This window comes from Somniosus microcephalus, chromosome 12 (assembly GCF_052327205.1).
Source record: "Somniosus microcephalus isolate GS21.2 chromosome 12, FLI_Smic_1.0, whole genome shotgun sequence".
In the NCBI taxonomy this organism is placed as follows: Eukaryota; Metazoa; Chordata; class Chondrichthyes; order Squaliformes; family Somniosidae; genus Somniosus; species Somniosus microcephalus.
Genome location: NC_140998.1, coordinates 199,101,994 through 199,127,068, shown reverse-complemented (window position 1 = coordinate 199,127,068; position 25,075 = coordinate 199,101,994). Strand labels below are relative to the sequence as shown.

The following is a 25,075-nucleotide window of genomic DNA, read 5'->3' as shown; positions in this document are numbered from 1 at the left end:
ATGTTGCCATACTATTTGCGTTAGCTTTGTCCATTATGCCCACATTTATAATGGGAACTGCCGATTGTAAACTGTTGAGATACCGCGGCAAACGTGGGAGTCGAGACCAGAGCTATTGAAAACACAACTGCTTTATTCCATCCATATGTCAAACAGGAACTAGAAAAGCCCGCGCATCCACTTAAATACTTCCCAGACAGGAAGTGCTCCCGGCAGCCTGTCCCTGCGGGAAACAAGTTGCTGGAGGAAAGGGCCCCCGGCTGGGGGCTTCTGCTTAGACTGTCTGTGCCGCCGTGAGCGGATTATGTCCAGTGGTGGCGTGTCGCCACAGAGCTCCCCCCAGAATCCGCTTAGGAGGAGTGGACGAGTCGTGACGGTGGTCTAATGGTTCTGCCGCAGCGGCTCTGAGTGGTCGCTGGTCTGGTTGGTTGGGTCGGGCGGTTCGCCGCCGGCTGTGCTGGCTTGCCGGGGGGACGGCCTCTAGTTGGAGGCTGGGCCACGGGGACCTGTTCCCCTGGTTCTGTGTGTGCTGGTTTGAGCCGGTCGATGGAGACTGTCTCGACCCTGTCGCCGAGTCGCAGCTTGAAGACCTTGTCCCCGGTTTGTAGTACCTCGTACGGACCGTCGTACGGGGGTCGCAGGGGCCCGCGGTGCGCGTCGTGTCGCACGAAGATGAAGCGCGCCTGCTGTAAATTTGGCGGGATGTGAGGTGCGAGTTCGCCGTGTCGGTTGACCGGAAGTGGGGCGAACTGCTGAGCGGAAGAGAAAGAGTCGAGCCGCTGCTGTTCGGCCGACCAAGGCTTGGTAGGCTCCGGAAGGAATTCGCCTGGAACGCGCAGCGGTTGTCCGTAGACTAACTCCGCTGCCGAGGACTGGAGGTCTTCCTTGACCGCGGTGCGTAGGCCGTGTAGCACCCACGATAGGCGGTCAGTCCAGGTACTGTCCTGCAGGCCGGCGCAGAGTGAGGCCTTGAGTGACCTGTGGAAGCATTCACAAAGTCCGTTGGCCTGCGGGTGGTACGCCGTGGTGCGGTGGAGCGTCACCCCAAGGTTGCGTGCTGTGGCCGTCCAGAGTTCGGAGGTGAACTGGGCGCCTCTGTCGGAGGTTATGTCGGCTGGTACGCCGAACCTCGCAACCCAGGTGTTAACGAACGCCCTGGCGATGTCGGCTGTGGTGGTGGAGGTCAGCGGCACTGCCTCAGGCCAGCGTGTGTAGCGGTCGACCATCGTGAGGAGATAAGTTTGGCCTTGCGATGGCGGCAGGGGACCGACGATGTCGACGTGTACGTGGTCGAAGCGGCGGCTGGGTACCTCGAAGTCTCCCAGGGGTGCTTTGGTGTGCAGCTGTACCTTAGCCCATTGGCAGGCGAGGCAGGAGGTGGCCCAAGTCCGAACATCTCTGCTGAGGCCGCGCCAGACGAAGCGCTTGGAGAGGAGTTTGACGGATGCGCGGGAACCCGGGTGAGAGAGCCCATGGAGCGCGTCGAAAACGCGGCGGCGCCAGGTCTCAGGGACGACCGGCCTGGGTTGGCTGAGTGAGACGTCGCACGTGACTGCCGTGGCTTCGGGCCCGTGCGCGACCTTGGCTAGGCGTAGCCCTGGCAGGCTGGTAGCCGCCGAGAGAAGGTCTGGGTCCGTGAGCTGGGCCGCTGCTAGTTGTGCGTAGTCGACCGCGAGGTGATTCGCACAGACGGCGGGACGGGAAAGGCAGTCGGCGACCACGTTGTCTCTACCGGAGACGTGCTGAATGTCCGTAGTAAACTCGGAGACGGCCGCGAGCTGGCGTTGCTGCCTAGCAGACCAGGGTTCGGTGTGCTTGGCCATCGCGTATGTGAGTGGCTTGTGGTCCACATACGCGGTGAAGGGGCGGCCTTCCAGGAGGAACCTGAAATGGCGGACCGACAGGTGGAGTGCGAGAAGCTCGCGGTCGAAAGTGGAGTATTTGACCTCCGGGGGGCGCAGTTGGCGGCTGTAGAAGGCAAGTGGCTGCCACGCGCCATTGACCCACTGCTCGAACACGGCCCCGACCGCGTGGTCGGAGGCGTCGGTGGTGAGCGCGACCCGGGCATCGGCCCTCGGGTGCGCGAGCAGAGTGGCGTCGGTGAGCGCGTTTTTGGTGGCGTCGAAGGCGGCTGCCGTGTCAGTGGTCCAGGCTACGTCCATCTTGCCGGATTTTCCTCGGAGGGAGTCGTATAGGGGCTTCATGAGGGCTGCGGCTCTGGGGATGAACCTGTTGTAGAAGTTCACCATCCCGAGGAACTCCTGGAGTCCCTTGATGGTTGTGGGGTGGGGGAATTGCTGGACGGCCTGCACCTTGTTGGGCAGGGGGACGGCCCCAGCAGGGGTGATGTGGTGACCGAGAAAATCGATCTCGGTTAGGCCGAATTGGCACTTCGCCGGGCTGAGGATGAGCCCGTGTTGTGCTAGGCACCCAAACAGGATGCGAAGGTGTTCGAGGTGTTCCTGTTTGGAGGAGCTGGCCACGAGAATGTCGTCTAGATAGACGAATAGGAAGTTCAGGTCCCGGAGGACTGAGTCCATAAGGCGCTGGAAAGCCTGTGCTGCATTCTTGAGGCCGAAGGGCATCCTCAGGAACTCGAACAGGCCGAATGGGGTGATGACGGCCGTTTTGGGGATGTCCGCGGGGTGTACGGGGACTTGGTGGTAACCGCGCACCAGGTCGACTTTGGAAAAGACGGTTCGTCCGGCCAGTCGGGCCGAGAAGCCCTGGATGTGTGGCACCGGGTATCGATCGGGGGTGGTGGCGTCGTTGAGGCGGCGGTAGTCCCCGCAAGGGCGCCAGCCTCCGCCGGGCTTGGGGGCGATGTGGAGGGGCGAGGCCCAAGGGCTGCTGGAGCGGCGGATGATGCCGAGTTGTTCCATGGTGGTGAACTCGGCCCGCGCGATTTCCAGCTTGGCCGGGTTGAGTCTGCGGGCGTGGGCAGAAACTGGGGGGCCGGTGGTGGGGATATAGTGTTCCACACGGTGCTTGGCGGCTTTGGCCGAAAAGGTCAGGTTAGTGAGGGCGGGAAACTCAGCTAGGAGTGCCGAGTAGTCGTCCGTGGCTCTGGCGAGGCAGTAGGTCATCAGGCCGGCCGAACGGGCCGGGGTAAAGGCGCCGGGGATGGGGGCCATAGTGTTGATGTCGACGAGGCGGTGCCTTGGAATGTCGACAAGGAGGCCGTGGGCGCGTAGGAAGTTGGCGCCGATGAGTGGGCAGAGGACCTTGGCTGTGAGGAACTCCCAGCGGTAGCGGCGGCCCGCGAGGTCGAGCGTGACCATGCGGGTGCCATATGTGCGGATTTCAGAGCCGCTGGCTGCAGCCAGTGTGATACCCCGTGTGCCGCGTTGGATCTCGAGGGCGGAGGCGGGGGTGATGCTGTGCTGGGCCCCTGTGTCGCACAGAAATCGGCGGTTGGTTCTGTCGTCAGTGACGTACAATAGGGGCTCCTTCTGCCCCGTGGCCATCGCGGGGGCCGGTGCGGGGGGGGGGTTTGAAGGTACACGGTGGCGTGCAGCGTTGAGCCCTAGCGCCAAAACGGGTGTGGTAGTAGCAGTGACCCGGAGTGGTAGGGCGGTCGGGCCTAGCGGCCCGGGAAGACCGCGTGGTCGTTGCCGTGAGGTCGGGCGCGACGTCGCGAGCGGCCTGTGCAGAGAGCAGCCGGTCGGCCTTTTCGGCTATATCATTCAGGTCCGTGGAGTCAGACTCCACAATGAGCGGGCGGATGCTGGCGGGGAGCTGCCAAATGAAAAGCGTGCGAAAAAGGGCGCCGGGGTTTTTGTCGTCTGAGAGGGACAGCATGTGGGAAAGCAGGTCTGATGGTGAAGCGTCACCAAGGCCGGGGAGGTCCAGGAGTTGGCAGTGGCGCTGGTAAGAGGACGTTTGAAATTTTTTAAGTAGCGCAGCCTTCAGATGTTCGTACTTGCCCTCTGTTGGTGGATTCTGCAGCGCTGCCCAAACCTTGGGGACTGTAGCGTAGGTGAGCGAGGCGACGAGGTAGTCGTACTTCGTGGCGTCGACTGTAATGCCTTTCAGCCGGAATCTGGACTCAGCTTGAACGAACCAGGCTTCGGCGAGGTTCTCCCAAAAGTCTGGTAATTTAACCTTGACTGCGTCTGTATCCGCCATGCTAGCTTAGGATTCGTCCTGAGCATCGGGGTCACCAGTGTTGAGATACCGCGGCAAACGTGGGAGTCGAGACCAGAGCTATTGAAAACACAACTGCTTTATTCCATCCACATGTCAAACAGGAACTAGAAAAGCCCGCGCATCCACTTAAATACTTCCCAGACAGGAAGTGCTCCCGGCAGCCTGTCCCTGCGGGAAACAAGTTGCTGGAGGAAAGGGCCCCCGGCTGGGGGCTTCTGCTTAGACTGTCTGTGCCGCCGTGAGCGGATTATGTCCAGTGGTGGCGTGTCGCCACAAAACGTGTTTTAGGGGCCCATGAGCCTGCTCCACCATGCAATAAGATCATGGCTGATCCTCTACCTTAACCCAACATTCCCGCCCTGTTCCCATATCCCTCGATGCCCTTAGTTTCCAAAAATCTAGCCATCTCTGGCCTCGAAATTCATTGACGCCACTTTTGGGGCGCTAAAGTGGGGCGTCCGCTAAAGTTTGCGGCGGCTGCCAAATCTAGGCCACTTCTCCGATATTCATTAGCTTCGCCCTACTAGTTCGGGCGAGCGCTAAAACTGCTGCTGGACGCCTCTCTTTGGGCGCTAAGCCAGAGGTGGTGATCGATAGCGCCGAGGCCAGGCGCAGCGCAGGTGCGGCCATCTCGTGACTGACAGCAGACACCCTGGCGCCGGCCAGCTCTTAAGGGGGAAGGGTCAACTGTGTCTGCTGCCACGCCCTGGATAGTGGAGCCCTCCAGCTAGGCCTGAACACTGCTGCTGGACCCAAATAGCGCCTGAAGACATGGAGAAGGCCCGTGAACGTGCGCAGCGCTTCTCAGAGCGTGATCTGAGTGCGCTGCTTGCTGCTGTGGCGAAGAGGTGCCATGTTTTGTACCCGGACAATGGCAAGAAGGCGACGGTCCGCGTCTACCGGAGAGCCTGGAGGCATGTCGCCAGCAAGCTGTCAGCCAACAGCGACGTCCCCAGGACCGGTGCCCAATGCCGCAAAAAGTTAAATGACCTCACACGCATTGTCAGCATGAGTACCCTTTCCAATGACCTCCTCATCCTTGCATGTGCACCTCACATTATGGGCAAAGGGACCTGAAAGCGCTAATGGCCAGCCTTCATCCAGCAGCTATGGCACAGGCATGAGCATCAATTGCACATTCTGCACTGAACACACTGGCCAAGCTATTCCACCATGGGAGGCATTGCACACCAGATCATGGCGACACACTGGCCAGGCTATTCCACCATGGGAGGCAGTGCACACCAGATCATGGCGACACACTGGCCAGGCTATTCCACCATGGGAGGCAGTGCACACCAGATCATGGCGACACACTGGCCAGGCTATTCCACCATGGGAGGCAGTGCACACCAGATCATGGCGACACACTGGCCAGGCTATTCCACCATGGGAGGCAGTGCACGCAAGATCACGGCGACACACTGTACTTAGAGGCCGTCCTTTCTCTTGCAGGCCAAGCTGGCGAATAATCGCAAGAGCCGGACTGCAACCGGGGGAGGACGACCCCATATCCAGCCACTCACCGACCTGCAACATCGCGTGGAGCGCCTCATGGGTGGCCGGGTGATTGGGCCCGTTGCATGTGAAGATGCCGACCCTGTTCTGGGCAGCAATGGTAAGGACATCACCTTTTGCACCTCTCTCGTCCCACTTGCGCATCAGATCTACATCCTTTGCCACTGTCCGACCAATGCGCTGAATGCCACCACTCATGCATCCCGCACTGACACCCTCTCCTCACTCTAAAGCTACTCTTGTGCCTTCCTGCTTTCAGATGGTCAAGAGGAGGTCCCTCAACTTGCCAGTGACAGACCCTCTGAGGAGGAGCAGGAGGAGGAGCAAGAGGAAGGCGGCCCATCAGGGGAACCCTCAGCCGCGGCCACCCAGGCCAATGTAGGGGACACGTCTTCCCTGGAGGGCAGCGTGGCGGAAGTGTCGAAGGGGAGGGGAGCTCCTGGGACCTGCGTGCTGCAGAAAGGCGGGAGGGGGGTGGAAGCTCGGCGGCCTTCTCCCCAGAGGGGGGATGCGTCGGAGGGGAGTCCAATTGCTGGGCCCAGCGGCCTCCAGCAACGGAGGAAGGGTCAGCCAGCTCGGCGGCCTTCTCCGCAGAGGGAGAGTCCAGCCTCCAGTCAGGAGATGCTCTTCGCCGAGGAGATGGAACGCCTCGAAGACTTGTCCGCGGACTCGGAGCGCCGGCACACGGAGCTCATGGCGGCAGTGGCATGGTTGCCTGAGTCCATCGATTCACTCTCTCGGAGTGTGGCCGAGTTCGGGCCCTTAGAGGCCACCAGTCGGGCGGAATACCGGGCAGATCTGTCAGCGGCTGGCCAGGTGATTAGTGGTGCCGTCCAGTCACTGGCTGCTCTGCTGCGGTCAGTGAACAGGTCAACACGGGCACTCACTGCGGCCACACTCGCGGTGTCAGCCAGGCATCGCCAGGGCACCCGGCGCGCTGCAGCAGCACATCGGTCTGTCCCTCGGCAGATTGGTGCGAATGCTGCAGTGCTGGCCCGGGCGAGTGCCAGTGTCTCAGGCGACCAGCGAGCGCCTGCCATCCGCCAGCTTGCCGCCATTCCTCCAGCCGCCACTGCCACTCCCCCAGTGGAGCTGCCAGGAGCTGCTGCAGCGACTAATGCTGGCCAGCCACAGCTGCAGCAATCAACAGCCGGCCGCTCGACGGCCAGACCTCGACTAGGCCGACCCCCAAGGGCATCTGCCATCACGACATGTGCCCCTCAGGAGCCTGCCCCCAGCCTTGCAGCAGCCAATGGCCTTACTTTGAGGTGGAGCAGCAGGGCAGGCAGGGGCCACCCAAAGATGGCCAAGGCATCGCCATAGCGGGCCAAATAGTCGAATGTGTGGCCATTTGTGTTTGTTTCTTGAGGCCGAGAATTGGATGTTTGTTTTTTGAAGGCCGATGATGTGATGTTTGTTTTGGATGAAGGCCGAGAATGACGGCCATTTTAGTTGCCCTATTTTGTTAATCCTCCCCAGGTTGTGGGAGCGAGTAATGTGTTTGAGTGTTTTTTGGGGGTTTCATCTGTTTTTGGTTTTCATGTGGGAAGGGCCCAGAGTTTGTACAATAAAGCATTTTATTTATTCACATTGTCCATGTTTGATCTTTGAAGTGTTTGTTGCCTTAACCGGCTGAGGGCTTGCGGAGCAGCTGCAATCATGTTCTATCATTGGCACAAGCCATTCCCTGACAGGGAGCCTAGAAGTGACGTTCAATAAGCCGACGACGGGCGGCCCTTGGACCTTGTGCGTCCCTCCTGGGCTGGTACTCCTCGTCCTCGTCGTCCTCATGCTCCTCCTGCTCCTCCTCCTGAGGTGGTGGTCCAACGTGAGGTGGCAGTGCCTGAGTCCTGCGGATAGCCGGGTTGTGCAGCATGCAGCAAACGACGACAAATTGGGAGACTCGATCCTGCGAATACTGGAGGGCTCCCCCGGAGCGGTCGAGACAGCGGAACCGTTGCTTGAGCACGCCGATTGTTTGTTCTATGAGGTTCCTCGTCGCTTGATGGCTCTCGTTGTATGCCTCTTCAGCAGGGGTCGTGGGCGCGCGGAGCGGGGTCATGAGCCAGGTACACAAAGGATAGCCTTTGTCCCCGATAAGCCATCCTCTTGGGGGAGGCTGTGCCTGGAACATGTCAGCCACAGTTGTCTGTCGCAGGATAAAGGCATTGTGGCTGCTGCCTGGAAAGCGGGCATTGACAGCTAGGATGCGCTGCCTGTGGTCACACACCAGCTGTACATTGAGGGAATGGTAGCCCTTCCGGTTGCAGTACTCCTCGGCATGCTCAAGAGGTGCCCGCAAAGCCACATGCGTGCAGTCAATGGCGCCCTGCACCATGGGGAAGCTCGCTATTCTTGCAAACCCCACTGCACGCTGCTGCTGCTTGTCCAGGGTCATGGGGAAGGAGATGAATTGATGTCTCCTTCTGAAAAGGGCTTCGGTCACCTGGCGGATGCAGCAATGCACGGCGAACTGGGAGATGTTAGCGATGTCCCCAGTAGCGGATTGGAAGGAGCCGGAGGCATAGAAGTTGAGAGCCACCGTCACCTTCACTGCCACCGACAGAGACGTCCTGTGCATCAGCTGTGGCTGCAGATCTCTCTGAAGCAGCCGGCAGATGTCTGCAACCACCTCCCTTCGGAATCGCAGCCTCCATCGCGGCAGACATGGTCAGATAGGAGGTCTGCGGGCGGTATACCCTGCGTGGGTAAGGCCTCAGTTGGCGACGCCTGTTGCCCCCTCTGCGTCTAGCCAGGGCTGCCACTCTCTCACGGCGTCTGTAAGCCCTTCTGGCATAAGGCTGAAATTCTGCATTGCCACCCAATGCAGCCCCCATTATATGCTGGCAAACACTGAGCTCTGAATGAAGGCAAAGATAATTGGTAAGCTCTGACCTGAGCCAAAAATACCTGTCCAAGTGTTGGTCCAAAGCAGTAAACTCTCCTCCTTGGTCTCTGTCCAAAAAACCGTTGCACAAGAGTGAATGCTGCAAAATGGCTGGCCTTTATACTGCTGGGTAAGTGCCCTTTAATTAGCGCTCCCCCCAGCCCGGCTGGCCTGTGTACCGTTCCACTTCACAGTCGCTCGGGACGCCCGGCGCACAATGGGCCGGCGCGAGTGAAGTTCCGGTTTGGGGCGCACAAAGGGCGTTGCACTATTAAATGACGTCATGATCTGCGCGCGCAGCAGGGCGTGCGCTAAGACTTTGCGCCGGCGCTAAATGCGTCCTGAAGTTGGGGAGAGGCGCAGATCGCGCTGCGCACGGGCGATAAGCGCCTAGCGCTTGAGATCTACTCCCCCTGAGGCGCTAACGGCTGGCGCGCCCAACTGAATTTCTAGGCCTCTGTCTTGAATATACTCGACAACTGAACATCTGGGGTGGAGAATTCCAAAGATTCACAACCCTCAGAGTAAAGCAATGTCTCCTCAACACAGTCAAAAATGATTGACCCCTTATCCTGAGACTATGACCTTTAGTTCTAGAGTCTCCAGCCAGGGGAAACAGCCCCTCAGCATCTACACTATCAAGCCCTCTCAGAATCTTATACGTTTCAATGAGATCACCTCTCATTCTTCTAAAACTCCAGAGGATATAGGCCCATTCTACCCAATCTCTCCTCATAGGACAACCCTCTCATCCCAGGGATCAATCTAGTGAACATTCGTTGCACCCCATCCAACGCAAGTATATCCTTCCTTAATGTCATGTTGTAATTGCACCTTCCGATGGTTTGGGTACAGTCGAGGTACATTCCAACAAGGGGGAAAGGTAAAACAACCAAAGTCAGAGCTCCCTGGATGATGAAAGAGATAGACAGTAAGATGAAGCAGAAAAAGGGGGCGTATGACAGATGTCAGGTTGAGAATATAAGTGAGAATCAGGTTGAATATAGAAAGTTCAGAGGGGAAGTGAAAAAGGAAATAAGAGGGGCAAAGAGAGAGTATGAGAATAGATTGGCAGCTAACATAAAATGGAATCTAAACATCTTCGAAAGGTATATAAATAGTAAGCGGGTAGTAAGGGGAGGGGTGGGGCCGATTAGGGACCAAAAAGGAGACCTACGCATGGAGGCAGAGGGCATGGCCGAGGTACTAAATGAGTACTTTTTATCTGTCTTTACCAAGGAAGAAAATGCTGCCAAAGTCATAGTGAAAGAGGAGGTAGTTGAGATACTGGATGGGATAAAAATTGATAAAGAGGAGGTACTAGAAAGGTTGGCTGTACTTAAAGTAGATAAGTCACCAGGACTGAAAGGGATGCATCTAGGATGCTGAGGGAAGTAAAGATGGAAATTGCGGACGTACTTCCAATCCTCCTTAGATACGGGGGGTGGTGGAGAATTGCAAATGTTACAGCCTTGTTCAAAAAAGGGTATAAGGATAAACCCAGCAACTACAGGCCAGTCAGTTTAACCTCAGTAATGGGGAAGCTTTTAGAAATTATAATCAGGAACAAAATTAACAGTCACTTGGACAAATGTGGATTACTTAAGGAAAGCCAGCACGGATTTGTTAAAGGCAAATCATGTTTAACTAACTTGATCGAGTTTTTTGATGGGGTAACAGAGAGGGTTGATGAGGGCAATGCAGTTGATGTGGTGTACATGGACTTCCAAAAGGTGTTTGATAAAGTGCCACATAATAGGCTTGCCAGCAAAGTTGAAGCCCATGGAATAAAAGGGACAGTGGCAGCGTGGATATGAAATTGGTTAAGTGACAGGAAACAGAGAGTAGTGGTGAATGGTTGTTTTTTGGACTGGAGGAAGGTACACAGTTGTGTTCCCCAGGAGTCGGTATTAGGACCACTGCTTTTCATGATATATATTAATTATTTGCACTTGGGAGTACAGGGCAGAATTTCAAAATTTGCAGATGACACAAAACTTGGAAGTATAGTGAACAGTGAGGAGGATAGTGATAGACTTCAAGAGGACATTGACAGGCTGGTGGAATGGGCGGACACGTGGCAGATGAAATTTAAGGCAAAAAAGTGCAAAATGGTACATTTTGGTAGGAAGAACGAGGAGAGGCAATATAAACTAAAGGGGACAATTCTAAAGGGGGTGCATGAACAGAGAGACCTGGGGGTATATGTGCAGAAATCATTGAAGGTGGCAGGGCAGGTTGAGTTAGCGATTAAAAAAGTATACGGGATCCTGGGCTTCATAAATAGAGACATAGGCTGGATTTTCCTAAGCCCCTGGAGTCGGGTTGGAGGCGTGCGGGTGATAGAAATCGGAGATCCGGGGGTCCCGACACCATCCCGCCTCCAACCCGCCTCCATGTCAATTTCATAGGAGTCGGGTTGCCGACAAGTGCTGGAACCCGACTCCCAGAGGCGGGAAGGGATTAAAGGCAATTAAACTGCCTGTTAACAGGTAGTTAACAGGTAGTTTTTTGCCTATTCGCGATTTTTATTGCTGGTTTGTGGGCTTCCCGACAGCTCCAAACCACGAAAAGTTTTCGAGGCGGGACGTGGGTCTGAGGTCTTGGAGGGGTCGAGATGCCCAGTGTTCAGGTGAGTGAGGGGTGCAGGAGTGCAAAGGTAAGTGTTTTGCAAGTGTTTAAAGTGTTTAAATAAGTTTAACTTACTTTTACTTACCTTTACAGGAGTCCTGCATTCCGGTGTCGGGAGTCGGCCGCAAGAACCACAGAAGCTCCGATTTAAAAAAAAAAATCAGCTTCTTGGTTTCTGCAGCAAAATTATTTTAAAGTTATCCTGAGAAAGGACTGAGGCTGAATTAGCAGTTTTTCAGTGCTTGACAGCTTCAAACAGCTGTTAAACACTGATATTTCATGTGCCAAAAGCTTTTGACAGATGAAATGCCAATCTCTGACGTCACCTGTTGCCGGGTGGCCCTTAATTGGCCTGCTGAGCCCACAGGGCGGGCTCAACAAGGTCAATCAGAGGAAAATCCAGTGGGTTGGCCACATCTCCATGGAGGCGGGACAACAAGCCCGAATGTGGGTTTCCCACCTCCAACCCGCCCCCGTAGCAAAATCCAGCCCTAAGGAAGTTATGATGAACCTTTATAAAACACTGGTTCAGCCACAACTGGAGTATTGAGTCCAATTCTGGGCACCGCACTTTAGGAAGGATGTGAAGGTCTTAGAGAGGGTGCAGAAAAGATTTACAAGAATGGTTCCAGGGCTGAGGGACTTCAGTTATGTGGAGAGACTGGAAAAGATGGGGTTGTTCTCCTTAGAGCAGAGAAGGTTGCGAGGAGATTTGATAGAGATGTTCAAAATCATGAGGGGTCCGGACAGAGCAGATGGAGAGAAACTGTTCCCATTGGCGGAACGGTCGAGAACCAGAGGACGCAGATTTAAGGTGATTGGCAGAAGAACCAAAGGCGACATGAGGAAAAACTTGTTTACGCAGCGAGTGGTTAGGAGCTGGAATGCACTTCCTGAAAGGGTGGTGGAGGCAGATTCAATCCTGGCTTTCAAAAGGGAATTGGATAAGTAACTGAAATTTGCAGGGCTATGGGGAAAGGGCAGGGGAGTGGGACTAGCTGAAATGCTCTTGCAAAGAGCTGGCAAGGGCTTGACGAGCAATATGGCCTCCTTCTGTGCTGTAACCATTCTATGATTCTATGATTCTATGATTCCAGGCAGTGATGGCGCTGTAGTGCCGGGGTTTTGCGTGTCACAGCTCCTCAAGCTGAACTGCACAGAGACCCAGATGCAGCAACCAGCTCACCTCTGCTCCCGAAATTGCTCTACATTTTGTGATTTAACTAGAAATAATATTAACTCCGAGGCCTCATAATTGCTCAGTGTGTTGATCCTGGTTGATGTAGCGGGACTGACCTAGTAGGGACCTCCGGGGTTGACCCCATCAAGTGAGGTCAAGGGACTGAAATAATCTGGGGGGTTGCCTGTGTCTCTCTGGGGTGTATCTTGGAATCCTGCCTGAGGGAGAAGGTTGCAAAACACGACAGAGGAGAGATTTGATAGAGCAGTTCAAAATTATGAGGGGTTTTGATAGAATAAATAGGGAGAAACTGTTTCCACTGGCAGGAGGGTCGGTAACCAGAGGACACAGAGTTAAGATAATTGGCAAAAGAACCAGAGGGGAGATGAGGAGGACTTTTTACGCAGTGAGATATTGTGATCTGGAATACGCTGCCTGAAAGGGTGGTGGAAGCAGATTCAATAGTAACTTTCAAAGGAGAATTGATATATTGTGGTGGAACCACTGAATGGCTCTGGCTAATTGTATGTAATTCCCTTTAACGATGGTCTAACACCAGCCTAAACCTGTACTATTGTGTTAGGCATTACTGGGTTTTGTATATAGAGTTTGCATGTACAGGGCATGGCCCCTTTAAGAGCGCGGGAAAACGCGGGCAAACGCGGTGACGTCACGTCGCAATTCACGGGGCTGCCCAGGCAGTCCTCGTGGCACCTCCATTGAGTAAAGACCTGATTCATGGCTCTCTTGTGTCAAGCTCCTTAGTTGTTGAAATTCGTTGATTCCTGCATTAAAAACCTGTTTAATGGCTCTCGAGTTGATCTCCGTTATTAGTTAGGAATTCGTCAAACCTACATTGGTGACCCCTATTTTTGTGAACGTTTTCACAAAAGAAGCACGCCATGGAAGCAAACGCCGTTTCGCTAAAGCTACCGCAGTTTTGAGAGCAGCAAGCGCCCTCGTGCTTTATTCAGGTAGATGCCTCGTTCGCTCAGAGGAACATCGATGCGGCGCAGACCCAGTACCTGTATGTGGTCTCCGCACTCGACAGCTCTACTGCCTCTCGGATTGTCAGCCTCCTCGAGAACCCCCCAACGGAACGCAAGTATGACATCCTCAAAGCGCGGGTTCTGCAGGTTTTCGGCCTCAAAAGATCGGAGCGCGCCCCAGCGGAGGTGCCACGAGGACTCATCCCCCGCAGACGCCGCCCCAGCTCGTCATCCTGCTGGGTTGTGTTTTCTACCACGCACAGTTCAGCGCGGAGGCGAAGCGTTGCCGCCCTCCCGGCAGTTTTCCCCCAAAAGAAACCAACAACACCTAACACTGCGACCAACGAGGAACAGGTCTAACGAACTCCCGCGGCCGCGATGGTGATTGGCCACACGGGCAAATCACTGATCACGGCCTCACCCTTGAACCGGCGGCTGATCAACGCAGCACCTGTTATTTCTTTTCCGTGTTACCGCAGTAACACTACGGCACGCACCGTTTGTACGTTCCCTGACGAGTTCGCTCGCCTGCTCGGCGAATTCCCCGACCTGACAAGACCCACGTTTATTTTCTCCTGCATCGCCCGTTTCGGCATATCCGCAGATATTTCGTTTGACAGGGGACTTCCTACCAACATCTACGGAGCCATGGTCCGCGTCTGCCCAGCCTGCTCCGCCTTTCGGCTGCCCATCGTCGTTACGGCAGACCAGAGGCGACTGCCCGCCAGACCGCCAACCGGCCAGCAGCCTCTGCCTCGAAACTACAGGGGTCGTTCTGACAGGCTCGTCACACCCCCTCACCATTTTATTTGTCCGTTAAAGCGAATTCTGGGGGGACGCATGTGGCGGAACCACTGAATGACTCTGGCTAATTGTATATAATTCCCTTCAACGATGTTCTAACACCAGCCTAAACCTGTACTATTGTGTTAGGCATTACTGGGTTTTGTATATAGAGTTTGCATGTACAGGGCGTGGCCCCTTTAAGAGCGCGGGAAAACGCGATGACGTCACGTCGCAATCCACGGGGCTGCCCAGGCAGTCCTCGTGGCACCTCCGTTGAGTAAAGACCTGATTCATGGCTCTCTTGTGTCAAGCTCCTTAGTTGTTGAAATTCGTTGATTCCTGCATTAAAAACCTGTTTAATGGCTCTCGAGTCGATCTCCGTTATTAGTTAGGAATTCGTCAATACCTACAATATACTTGAAAATTAAACATTTGCAGGGCTATGGGGAAAGCACATGAGAGTAGGACTAATTGGATAGCACTACCACAGAGCCGGCACGGGCACGATGGGCCAAATGGCCTCCATCTTGTGCTGTATCATTCTAGGATTCCTCAGTGAGGAGTTAAGGCGTGAAGTTAAGGTGAGGAATTATGGTGAGGGGATTAAGGGGAGGGGTTAAAGTGAGGAGTTAAAGTGAGGAGTTAAAGTGTGGAATTAATTACAGGAACGATGTGATTGCACTAGAGAGGGTGCGTAGGAGATTTACGAGGATGTTGCCAGGACTGGAGAATTTTTGCTATGAGGAAAGATTGGATAGTCTGGGGTTGTTTTATTTGGAACAGAGGAGGCTGAGGGGAGAATTAATTGAGGTGTATAAAATGATGAGAGGCCTAGATAGAGTGGATAGGAAGGACCTATTTCCCCTTAGCAGAGGGGTCAATAACCAGGGGGCATAGATATAAAATAATTGGTAGAAGGTTTAGAGGGGAGTTGAGGAGAACTTTTTCACCCAGAGGGTGGTGGGGGTCTGGAACTCACTGCCTGAAAGCGTGGTAGTGGCAGAAACCCACATCGCATTTAAAAAGTACTTGGATATGCACTTAAAGTGCCGTAACCTGCAGGGCTATGGACCAAGAGCTGGACAGTGGGATTAGGGTGGAGAGCTCTTTGTCAGCTGACACAGACACGATGGGCTGAATAGCCTCCTTCTGTGCTGTAACTTTCTATGATTCTATGATAAGGTGAGGGGGTTAAAGTGAGAAGTTAAGGTGAGGGGTTAAGATGAGGAGTTAAGGTGAGGGGTTAAGGTGAGGGGTTAAAGTGAGGGGGTTAAAGTGAGGAGTTAAGGTGAGGGGTTAAGGTGAGGGGTTAAGGTGAGGGGGTTGAAGTAAGAAGTTAAGGTGAGGGGTTAAGGTGAGGGGTTAAGGTGAGGGGTTAAGGTGAGGGGGTTATGGTGAGAGGTCAAGGTGCGGGGGTTAAGATGAGGGGGTTAAAGTGAGGAGATAAGGTGAGGAGTTAAGGTGAGGGGTTAAGGTGAGGAGTTAAGGTGAGAAGTTAAGGTGAGGAGTTAAAGTGAGGAGTTAAAGTGAGGAGTTGAGATGAGGAGTTGAGATGAGTGTAATAATATCAGCAAATAGTGATGTTATTTGCCTGTTCGATTATGATGCCTTAATAGCATGATTGCAGGTATTGATTGCTTGTGCCTGACCAGCAGAGGTCATGTGACCAGACAAGCAGGCTGAGAGTCTTTAGTTTCACTTTAGATGCATCACAGCATGGTGTGTCCTGTAAATGCTGTTAACTTTGAGTTGAATATACTTTAGATTAAAACTCATTCTCTTTCATAAATGAGTCATTATTGAACCCACAAAGAAATCAATACATGATGTCAGAAGTGGCTGAAAGAGAATCGAAAAAAAAAAAAAAATCGGAAGTTAAATCAGCTCTCCACATAGAGATTAGCAAGCCTAAAGGGAAAATCGTTACTTACCTTGGAGAATAGCTAACGAAGTGAAAAATGGAAGGTCTACTCCCACCGGCGACGCTTCAGTTGTCAGGTAATGTGGCTGAAAATTGGAGAAGGTTCAAACAACGTTTAGAGTTGTATTTAGCGGCAATCGGAGCTGACGAGAAAAGTAATAAACAGAAATCGTCACTGTTCTTACATGTCGTGGGTGATGCAGCGCTGGAGGTATATAATAACTTCACATTTGATGTTGATGGAGACAAAATGAAGCTAGATAAAATAATGGAACAGTTTGAGGCCTACTGCATACCTAAACGCAACGTGACCTTTGAGAGGCACAAATTTTTCACGTGTACAGAAAATCGGCGAGACTATTGATCAGTATGTGACTGAACTGAGAAACCGGAGCAAATCGTGTGAATTTGGGGGACTCACAGACTCGCTGATAAAAAACAGACTGGTGTGTGGTATTCCAGATAATGGTCTAAGGGAAAGACTGCTAAGAGAGCAAGATCTAGACCTGGGAAAAGCCATAGCACTGTGTAGGGCTACAGAGACTGTGAAGTTGCAGGCAAAGGAGCTGTTCAGTGACAGTAGCTGCAACGTGGATGCAGTGAGAAAGAACGGATACAAACCGTTTAACAAAAAGAGCGCCAATGTGAAAAAAGAGACGTGGCCAGCAAACGAAAATGAAAGGGACAATCGGAAGTCACGTAGTCGATGCGGTACACAGCATCCACCAAGAAAGTGTCCAGCATATGGTAAAACATGCAATAGATGCAACAAAAACAACCATTATGCCCGTTGCTGTAAGAACCAAGCGCAACAAAGCAAGGTCCATACAGTAGGTGAAAGCGAGATAGAGGAATTCAATGTAGATGTTGTGTCTGAAAACAAAAAAGAAGAAAGAGACTGGATGTTGACACTAAAATTGAACGACATACACATTCCATTTAAATTGGATACTGGAGCACAAGTTAATGTGATATCAGAGACCGATTTTAAGAGAATTAGACCCAGACCAAAGTTACATGGAATACAAGTGAAAGTGACCGGATACTCAGGTACTGATATACCAGTGAAAGGAAAATGCATTGTCAAAGTAACACACAAGGACAGAGAGCACACGCTAGCATTAATCGTGGTGCCAAAGGATGTGCAAGCCATACTAGGTTTAAAAGCCTGTGAGAGACTGAACCTGGTAAAGAGAGTCCTCGTTGTGGAAAGTGAAAGAGAGACAGTCTATGATGAACTGAATGTTGCGTACACACCGGGTAAGCTGATGTATACAGCAGACACGTTGTCCAGAGCTGTTGACCCAGGAGAGCCCGCAAACACAGTGAAAAGACTGAAGTACAAGGCAAAAGACAGTGGAACTGACTTCTACCAAAGCATGCTTGTATACCGCACAACGCCGCTCGAGTGTGGTATGTCACCAGCCCAACTCCTGATGGGACGTCGGCTAAGGTCAAACCTACCCATCCCGGAGAACCTCCTGAAAACAAAAGAGGGGGAGAAAGTGAGGAAGTTCAAAGAACAACGGAAAGAAAAGCAAAAGTACTATTATGACAGAGGAACACAAAACCTACCTGAACTCCACACTGGTGACCAAGTAAGGTTGAAAGACAAAACAAACACATGGACTCAGAAGGGAACTGTCCTGAGTGAAGTTCAACCAAGATCATACACCATTCAGACAGATGAGGGTGCTGCTCTGAGAAGAAATCGTCGAGATCTTCTCATGGGACCAGCCACAGCAGGTCAAGAGACTGATACTGTTGAACAACCTGATCACACAGCTGAGAACCAATCATTTGAGGCAACAACTCAGATTCAAGGGCAATCAATCAGAAAATCCTCAAGACACGTGAAGCCTCCTGAGAGCCTCATTGAGCAAATTTAAGGACTATTGTTATAGAAGGAAGTAATGTTATCTTATTCTTTCTTCAAGTTCTAGTGTATTGACATATTTCATGTGAACACACAAAGCAAGGTTAAAAAACCTTGATCATGATAATGATAATGTAAGTTCATTAAGTGTTACAGTTAAAATGCAGATTAATACAAAGAAAACATGTTGTTAGTTAAAAGTAAACTACTTTTGTTTTAAGAAAGGGAGATGTAATGATATCAGCAAATAGTGATGTTATTTGCCTGTTCGATTATGATGCCTTAATAGCATGATTGCAGGTGTTGATTGCTTGTGCCTGACCAGCAGAGGTCATGTGACCAGACAAGCAGGCTGAGAGTCTTTAGTTTCACTTTAGATGCATCACAGCATGGTGTGTCCTGTAAATGCTGTTAACTTTGAGTTGAATATACTTTAGATTAAAACTCATTCTCTTTCATAAATGAGTCATTATTTAACCCACAAAGAAATCAACACAATGAGGAGTTGAGATGAGGAGTTGAGATGAGGAGTTCAGATGATGAGCTGAGATGAGGAGTTGAGATGAGGAGTTAAGGTGAGGAGTTAAGGTGAGGAGTTAAGGTGAGGAGTTGAGATGAGGAGTTAAGGCGAGGAGTTAAGGCAAGGAGTTAAGGCGAGGTGTTAAGGTGAGGGGTTAAGGTGAGGATTTGAGGTGAGGAGTTGAGATGAGGAGTTGAGGTGATGGGTTAAGGTGAGGATTTAAGGTGAGGAGTTGAAGTGAGGAGTTGAGGTGAGGAGTTAAGGGGAGGAGTTAAGGGGAGGATTTAAGGGGAGGAGTTGAGATGAGGAGTTGAGGTGAGGATTTAAGATGAGGAGTTGAGATATATTTGCAGGCTGGGAGTGACTTTCTTCCTCTGCAGTTCAGTACCTCCAGGCGCAGTGAGACTGATTGTTTCTCTGTTTCTCTGGGTTGTATTAAGTTGCAGGAGCTCCTTCAGGCGTCCCAGGGATCCTTCAGATCGGAACCCAGCTTTTCTCAAACAGTTTAATGCAATCTCACTGTGGCAGCTGCTCCCTGGAGCAGTGCCGAGGGTGCGCTGAGAGATGGCGTCTGTCCCTCAGTGCAGAGACGGAGCTCGGAGGGTGGGGGGGGAGTTGCGTGGGAGCACGGACCCTCACAGTGATGACAGCATCACAGGGGCGGGAATGGAGAGATCTGTCCGCCATTCAGCTGCCCTCTCCCGCAAGACCAAGGAGCCAAACGTTTCTGTCGAGTTCCAGAGACGAACTTCAGGAATGAGTTGAATACAGAACCATCTGAGTGTCTGAGGCGAGTCATACCTTAAAAGTGAATCTGACTACGACCGGATGCTGAACTTGTTAAACTAACTGTTGTCGGGTGTTTGAAGTGATGCTCTTTAAAGGGGGCGTGCGGTTTATGAGTCACTCCTGGTGCTGAGCTCGCTCTATGGTAACAACATCAGACAGAACATAGGAACAGGAGGAGGCCATTCAGCCCCTCGAGCATGTTACACAGGAACAGGAAGAGGCCATTCAGCCCCTCGAGCCTTTTACATAGGAACCGGAGGAGGCCATTCAGCCCCTCGAGTCTGTAACACAGGAACAGGAGGAGGCCATTCAGCCCCTTGAGCCTGCTAAATAGGAACAGGAGGAGGCCATTTAGCCCCTCGAGCCTTTTACATAGGAACAGAAAGAGGCCATTCAGCCACTCGAGCCTTTTACATAGGAACAGGAGGAGGCCATTCAGCCCCTCGAGCCATTTACATAGGAACAGGAAGAGGCCATTCAGCCACTCGAGCCTTTTACATAGGAACAGGAGGAGGCCATTCAGCCCCTCGAGCTTGTTAGATAGAAACAGGAGGAGGCCCATTCAGCCACTCGAGCCTTTTACATAGGAACAGGAAGAGGCCATTTAGCCCCTTGAGCTTTTTACACATGAACAGGAGGAGGCCGTTCAGACCCTTGAGCTTGTTACATAAGAACAGGAGGAGGCCATTCAGCCCCTTGAGCTTGTTACATAAGAACAGGAGGAGGCCATTCAGCCCCTTGAGCTTGTTACATAGGAACAGGAGGAGTCCATTCCTCCCTGCAATATCCTGAGCTCATCAAAAACTGCCCGTATCCTAACTCACACCAAATCCCATTGACACATGACTCCCCTCCCGCCCCCCCCCATGCTCGCTGACCTACGCTGGCTCCTGATCCCGGCAACACTGCGATTTTAAACTTCTTCCAAAGCCCCAGCCAGGGGAGCAATGACTCTCATAGGGCTATGCAGTGGAGGCGGTTACACAGCTAGGGAGAGGCTGCATTCCCCACTGTTGGGAGTGTGCACTTCTGGTGCTGGTAAAATGTGACGAGACGCTGCCTTTAATGATCGGATCCAAATTGTTGATAGCTTCTCCAGCCGGGGCTGACTCAGAGTGCAGCACGTGGATGATATTTTAACGGTTCTTCTTCTCCTTCTTAGGCAGACCCTCGGAACCGAGGATGACTTGCTTCCACATTAAAAATGAGTTCTCAGGTGACTGATGAGTCTAATGCGGGACCTACAGTCTCTGTCACAAGTGGCTAAAGGGGCGGGTGGGTGGGGTGCTTGGGTTGACGTGCGCTCCTTGCGCTGCTCCCGGCGGACAGAAAGCAGAGAGTAGGAATTAACGGGTCTTTTTCCGAGTGGCAGGCAGTGACTAGTGGGGTACCGCAGGGATCGGTCCTTGGACCCCAGCTATTCACAATATACATCAATGATCTAGATAAGGGAACTAGATGTAATATCTCCAAGTTTGCAGACAACGCAAAGCTGGGTGGGCGTGTGTGCTGCGAGGAGGATACCGAGAAACTCCAGGATGATTTGGACAGGTTGGGTGATTGGGCAGAAGCATGTCAGATGCAATATAACGTGGATAAATGCGAGGTTATCCACTTTGGTGTCAAAAACAGAAAGGCAGACTAATATCTGAATGGCAATAGATTGGGAGAAGGGGAAGTGCAACGTGACCTGGGTGTCCTTGTGCACCAGTCGCTGAAGGTAAGCATGCAGGTGCAGCAGGCAGTGAAGAAGGCAAATGGTATGTTGGCCTTCATAGCGAAAGGGTTTGAGTACAGGAGCAAGGATGTCCTGCTGCAGTTGTACAGGGCCTTGGTGAGACCACACCTTGAGTACTGTGTGCAGTTTTGGTCGCCTTATCTGAGGAAGGATGTTCTTGCCATGGAAGGAGTTCAGCGAAGATTCACAAGGCTGATCCCTGGGATGGCAGGAATGACGTATGAGGAGAGATTGGGTCAATTGGGCTTATACTCGCTGGAGTTTAGAAGAATGAGAGGGGATCTCATCGAAACTTATAAAATTCTGACAGGTCTGGACAAACTAGATGCAAGTAGAATGTTCCCGATGGTCGGAGAGTCCAGAACCAGGGGTCATAGTCTAAGGATAAGGGGTAAGCCATTTAGGACAGAGATGAGGAAGAATTTCTTCACCCAGAGAGTGGTGAACCTGTGGAATTCTCTACCACAGAAGGCGGTTGAGGCCAAGTCTTTAAATATATTCAAGAAGGAGTTCGATATATTTCTTAGAGCTAAAGGTATCAAGGGATATGGGGAGAAGGCAGGTACGGGTTACTGAGTTTGGATGATCAGCCATGATCTCATCGAATGGCGGAGCAGGCTCGAGGGGCCGAATGGCCTACTCCTGCTCCTATCTTCTATGTTTCTATGTTTCTATGAAGAGACTCGAGGTGTTCGGCGCCTTCCCGGATGCTTCTCCTCCACTTTGTGCGGTCTTGGGCCAGGAATTCCCAGGTGTCGGTGGGGATGTTACACTTTTTCAAGGAGGCTTTGAGGGTGTCCTTGAAGCATTTCCTCTGCCCACCTGGGGCTCTCTTGCTGTGCCGGAGCTCCGAGTAGTGCGCTTGTTTTGGGAGTCTCGTAGCGGTGTAAGGGGTTTTTAGATTGCAGAGGTTTCTCTCTCTAGAGCCCTCTCTCTCTTGCACAGTAAAACCTTGAGTGGTTCGACCCACTCGCCCCTTAGGTTCTATACACTGGATTTGAGGCAGGAACTACAATGCAGAGAATACTCTATAGACCAAGTTTAATGAAAACAAAATGAAATTTTATTGCACAAAGGAACAAAATTGAATGTAAGCCAATAAGGTACATGGGAGGGAAAAACAAATCATAATACAGGACTAGCCAACGTATATACAGGCATGTTATACTTTACAAAAATCATCTCGAAATGGGGAAACACACGGAACATCGAGGGATAACAACTCATAATTAATTATACCCAAAATGCCCACCCCCTAAGCCTAGCTAGATCAGATTATGAGGGGCCAGAAACATGCTCACCAATCCAATGAGAAAGTATAAGATTTTGAAAGGTCTGCGTTTTGATCCTCTCAGGCGTCCTGCCTCCACGTGGTCAACGCTGTGGGCTGTGACTCTCTCTCTTCTTCCTCGAGGTGAAGGTCACGGACAGGCTGGATGCTGGCAGGCCTGGACGTCGACGTGGACGGAGACCACCTATTTGATCATGGTCAAATAGGTTTCTTCGCAGCGCCCAGCTGGTTTACCGTTTTCAAATAGGTTTCTTCTGAAGGGCTGCTGTCCTTCATCTCGTCAACGGCCCGGGGTTTGTCGATGATCTCCCGATGGTTACCCCGGGGTGGGACGCAGATTCAAATCCCCCTCTTGGCTGGTCTCCGGATCGACATTCCTCCATGGCTCTCGAAAAAGCAAGCTAGCTCAAAAAGCTACCAGCTACAAGCTCCAGGCTGCACAAGCTACAAGCTACCGATGGCTACCCCGGGACTCCAGTTATACCTTTTCATGGAGGCCCTTATCTCCTGCCAAATCAAGGTTAGTCTTTGTTTAACTTTTGGCGGGCTTGTAGCACAGCGGGGTAGTCTTTGTTTTTAAAGTATCTTCGGGATGGCCGGTAACTGCCATCTCTGGTCTGGAAAGACCCTGTATTGACTTTAATGTCCTTTTTTGAACTTGAATCTGTTCCCCTTTGTTTGGGTAAACATTTAGATGGCCTTTATCTACAGGCCGATCTGATCGGATCTGCATCCAATCTATATGTATGGGGCTCTGTCTGGTTTTGTTTTCCCTGAAACTGCCTTCCAGAACCTACTGTGGGCTGAATCCACAAAAGCTGTCTGGGGACTGCAGGAACCATTTTAAAGTGTCCCAAAAGCTGGTCACGGGGTCTGGTGGCCATTTTGTGTGCCCCTTTTTCTGGGCTTCTTTCAAAACAGTCTTTAAAAGTTAAGGCCTTTTCTGCCAATAGACCCTTATAGGACAATGTTCAATTTTGCGAATTCTTACAGCGGGCATGCGGACGATGTGACCCGTCCATCGGAGCTGATCAAGCGTGGTCAAAGCTTCGATGATGGGGGTGTTGGCCTGAGCGAGAACACTGACGTTGGTGCACCTATCCCGCCAATGGATTTGCCGGATCTTGCGGAGGCAGCATTGGTGGTACCTCTCCAGTGCTTTGAGATGCCTGCTGTACATGGTCCATGTCTCTGAGGCATACAGCAGGGCAGGTATCGCTGCTGCTCTGTAGACCATGAGCTTAGTGCCGGGTTTGAGGTCCTGGTCTTCAAACACTCTCTTCCTCAGGCAACCGAAGGCTGCACTGGCACACTGAAGGTGGTGTTGGACTTCGTCATTAACGGTTACACAGCACATGGAAGGCAAAGGTCCAAGTTTGGGCAGATGTCGCCCTCGTACAGTCTAATCGAAGTACTGGGGCTGGCCAGATGCTGCTTGCCACAGAAGACCCTGCAGTTGACAGAAGCCTGCCTACTGCTCTGGAGTTGATGGGGGGCGATTTTGCCAGCTCTGGGGAGGCAGGACTGCCGGAAAAATGGCAGAATCTGGGGGCAGGTACCCATCCCGTCCCCAACCCATCGCCGTGCCATCTTCCCAGGAGGCGGGTACCCATCCCGCGCTGGGAGTCGCCTCCTCGAGGCGGGAAGGGGATTAGTGCCAATTAACTGTCTGTTAACAGGTAGTTAACGGGCAGTTTTTTGGATAATCCCTATTTTGCCACCTAAAGTGTGGGCTTCCCGACGGCTCCAAACCTCGCCAAGGTCAGCGAGTCGAGACGTGCGTCTGCGGGGGTCGGAGGGGCCGAGATGTCTGGTGTGCAGGTGAGTGATAGGTGCATGTGTGCAGAGGTAAGTGTGTGAAGCGAGTGTTGAGAGTGTTTTAAAAGCTCTACTTACCTTTGCTTCTTCCTCCAGGTTTCATCCCTTCAGGTCTCGGGAGTCCCTCAGCTCACCGGCAGAGAAAGCAGAATGGCCGCTGCATTTATCAAATGCAGCAGCCTTCTGCTTTCTGCTCAGGAAGGCTTTCCAGTTGAGTCTTGAGTAAAGACACAACTTAGAAGACAAATTTTCAGTGTTTGACAGCTTCACAGAGCTGTCAAACGATGACATTTCATCTGTCAAAAGCTCTTGACAGATGAAACGTCACTCACTGACATCACCTGTAACCGGCTTTCCGTTAATTGGCCTGCTGAGCCCGCTGGGCGGGCTTAACAAAGTCAATCAAGGGAAAATAGCATTGGTTGGCCACAAGTCGATGGAGGCGGGACTAAAACCCGGCAAGTGGGAGTCCCGCCTCCAAAAGCTCCCCGTTGAGAAAATCCAGCCCGATGCATCAAAGTGCCGTGTTATATTCCGCTGCAAAGTTCGACACAGGAACCTCTGCTGCTTGCTGGAATTGATTGTGTTTGACAGCGGCTCAATCCTCACTTCCAGTTCCTGGTGACGATGGAAAGAACCTGCATTTCCACGGCGCCTCTCACCACCTCAGGACGTCCTAAAGCACTTTATGGCCAATGAAGTACTTTTTGAAGTGTCGTCAGAAAATCAACAACAACCACAACCTGTAGTTATATAGCACTTTTAATGTAGTAAAATGTCCCAAGGCGCTTCACAGGAGCGTTGTCAATCAAAATTTGACACCGAGCCACATAAGGAGATATTAGGGCAGGTGACCAAAAAGCTTGGCCAAAGACGTAGGTTTTAAGGAGCGTCTTAAAGGAGCAAAGAGAGGTAGAGAGGCGGAGAGGTTTAGGGAGGGAATTCCAGAGCTTCGGGCCCAGTCAGCTGAAGGCAAGGCCGC

General features: G+C 52.1%; 1 protein-coding gene across 1 annotated transcript in view; it reads right to left on the bottom strand.

Moving 5' to 3' along the window:
- Positions 1-20: 20 nt before the first annotated feature.
- Positions 21-25,075, bottom strand: part of LOC147109872 (uncharacterized) — a gene marked incomplete at its 5' end in the record, with an annotated part of 63,250 nt that continues 38,195 nt past the window's right edge. Inside the window, one exon of the mRNA XM_086002410.1 lies at positions 21-71. Within this exon, the coding sequence (XP_085858536.1) occupies positions 21-71 (51 nt within the window). The remainder of the gene's footprint in view (positions 72-25,075) is intronic.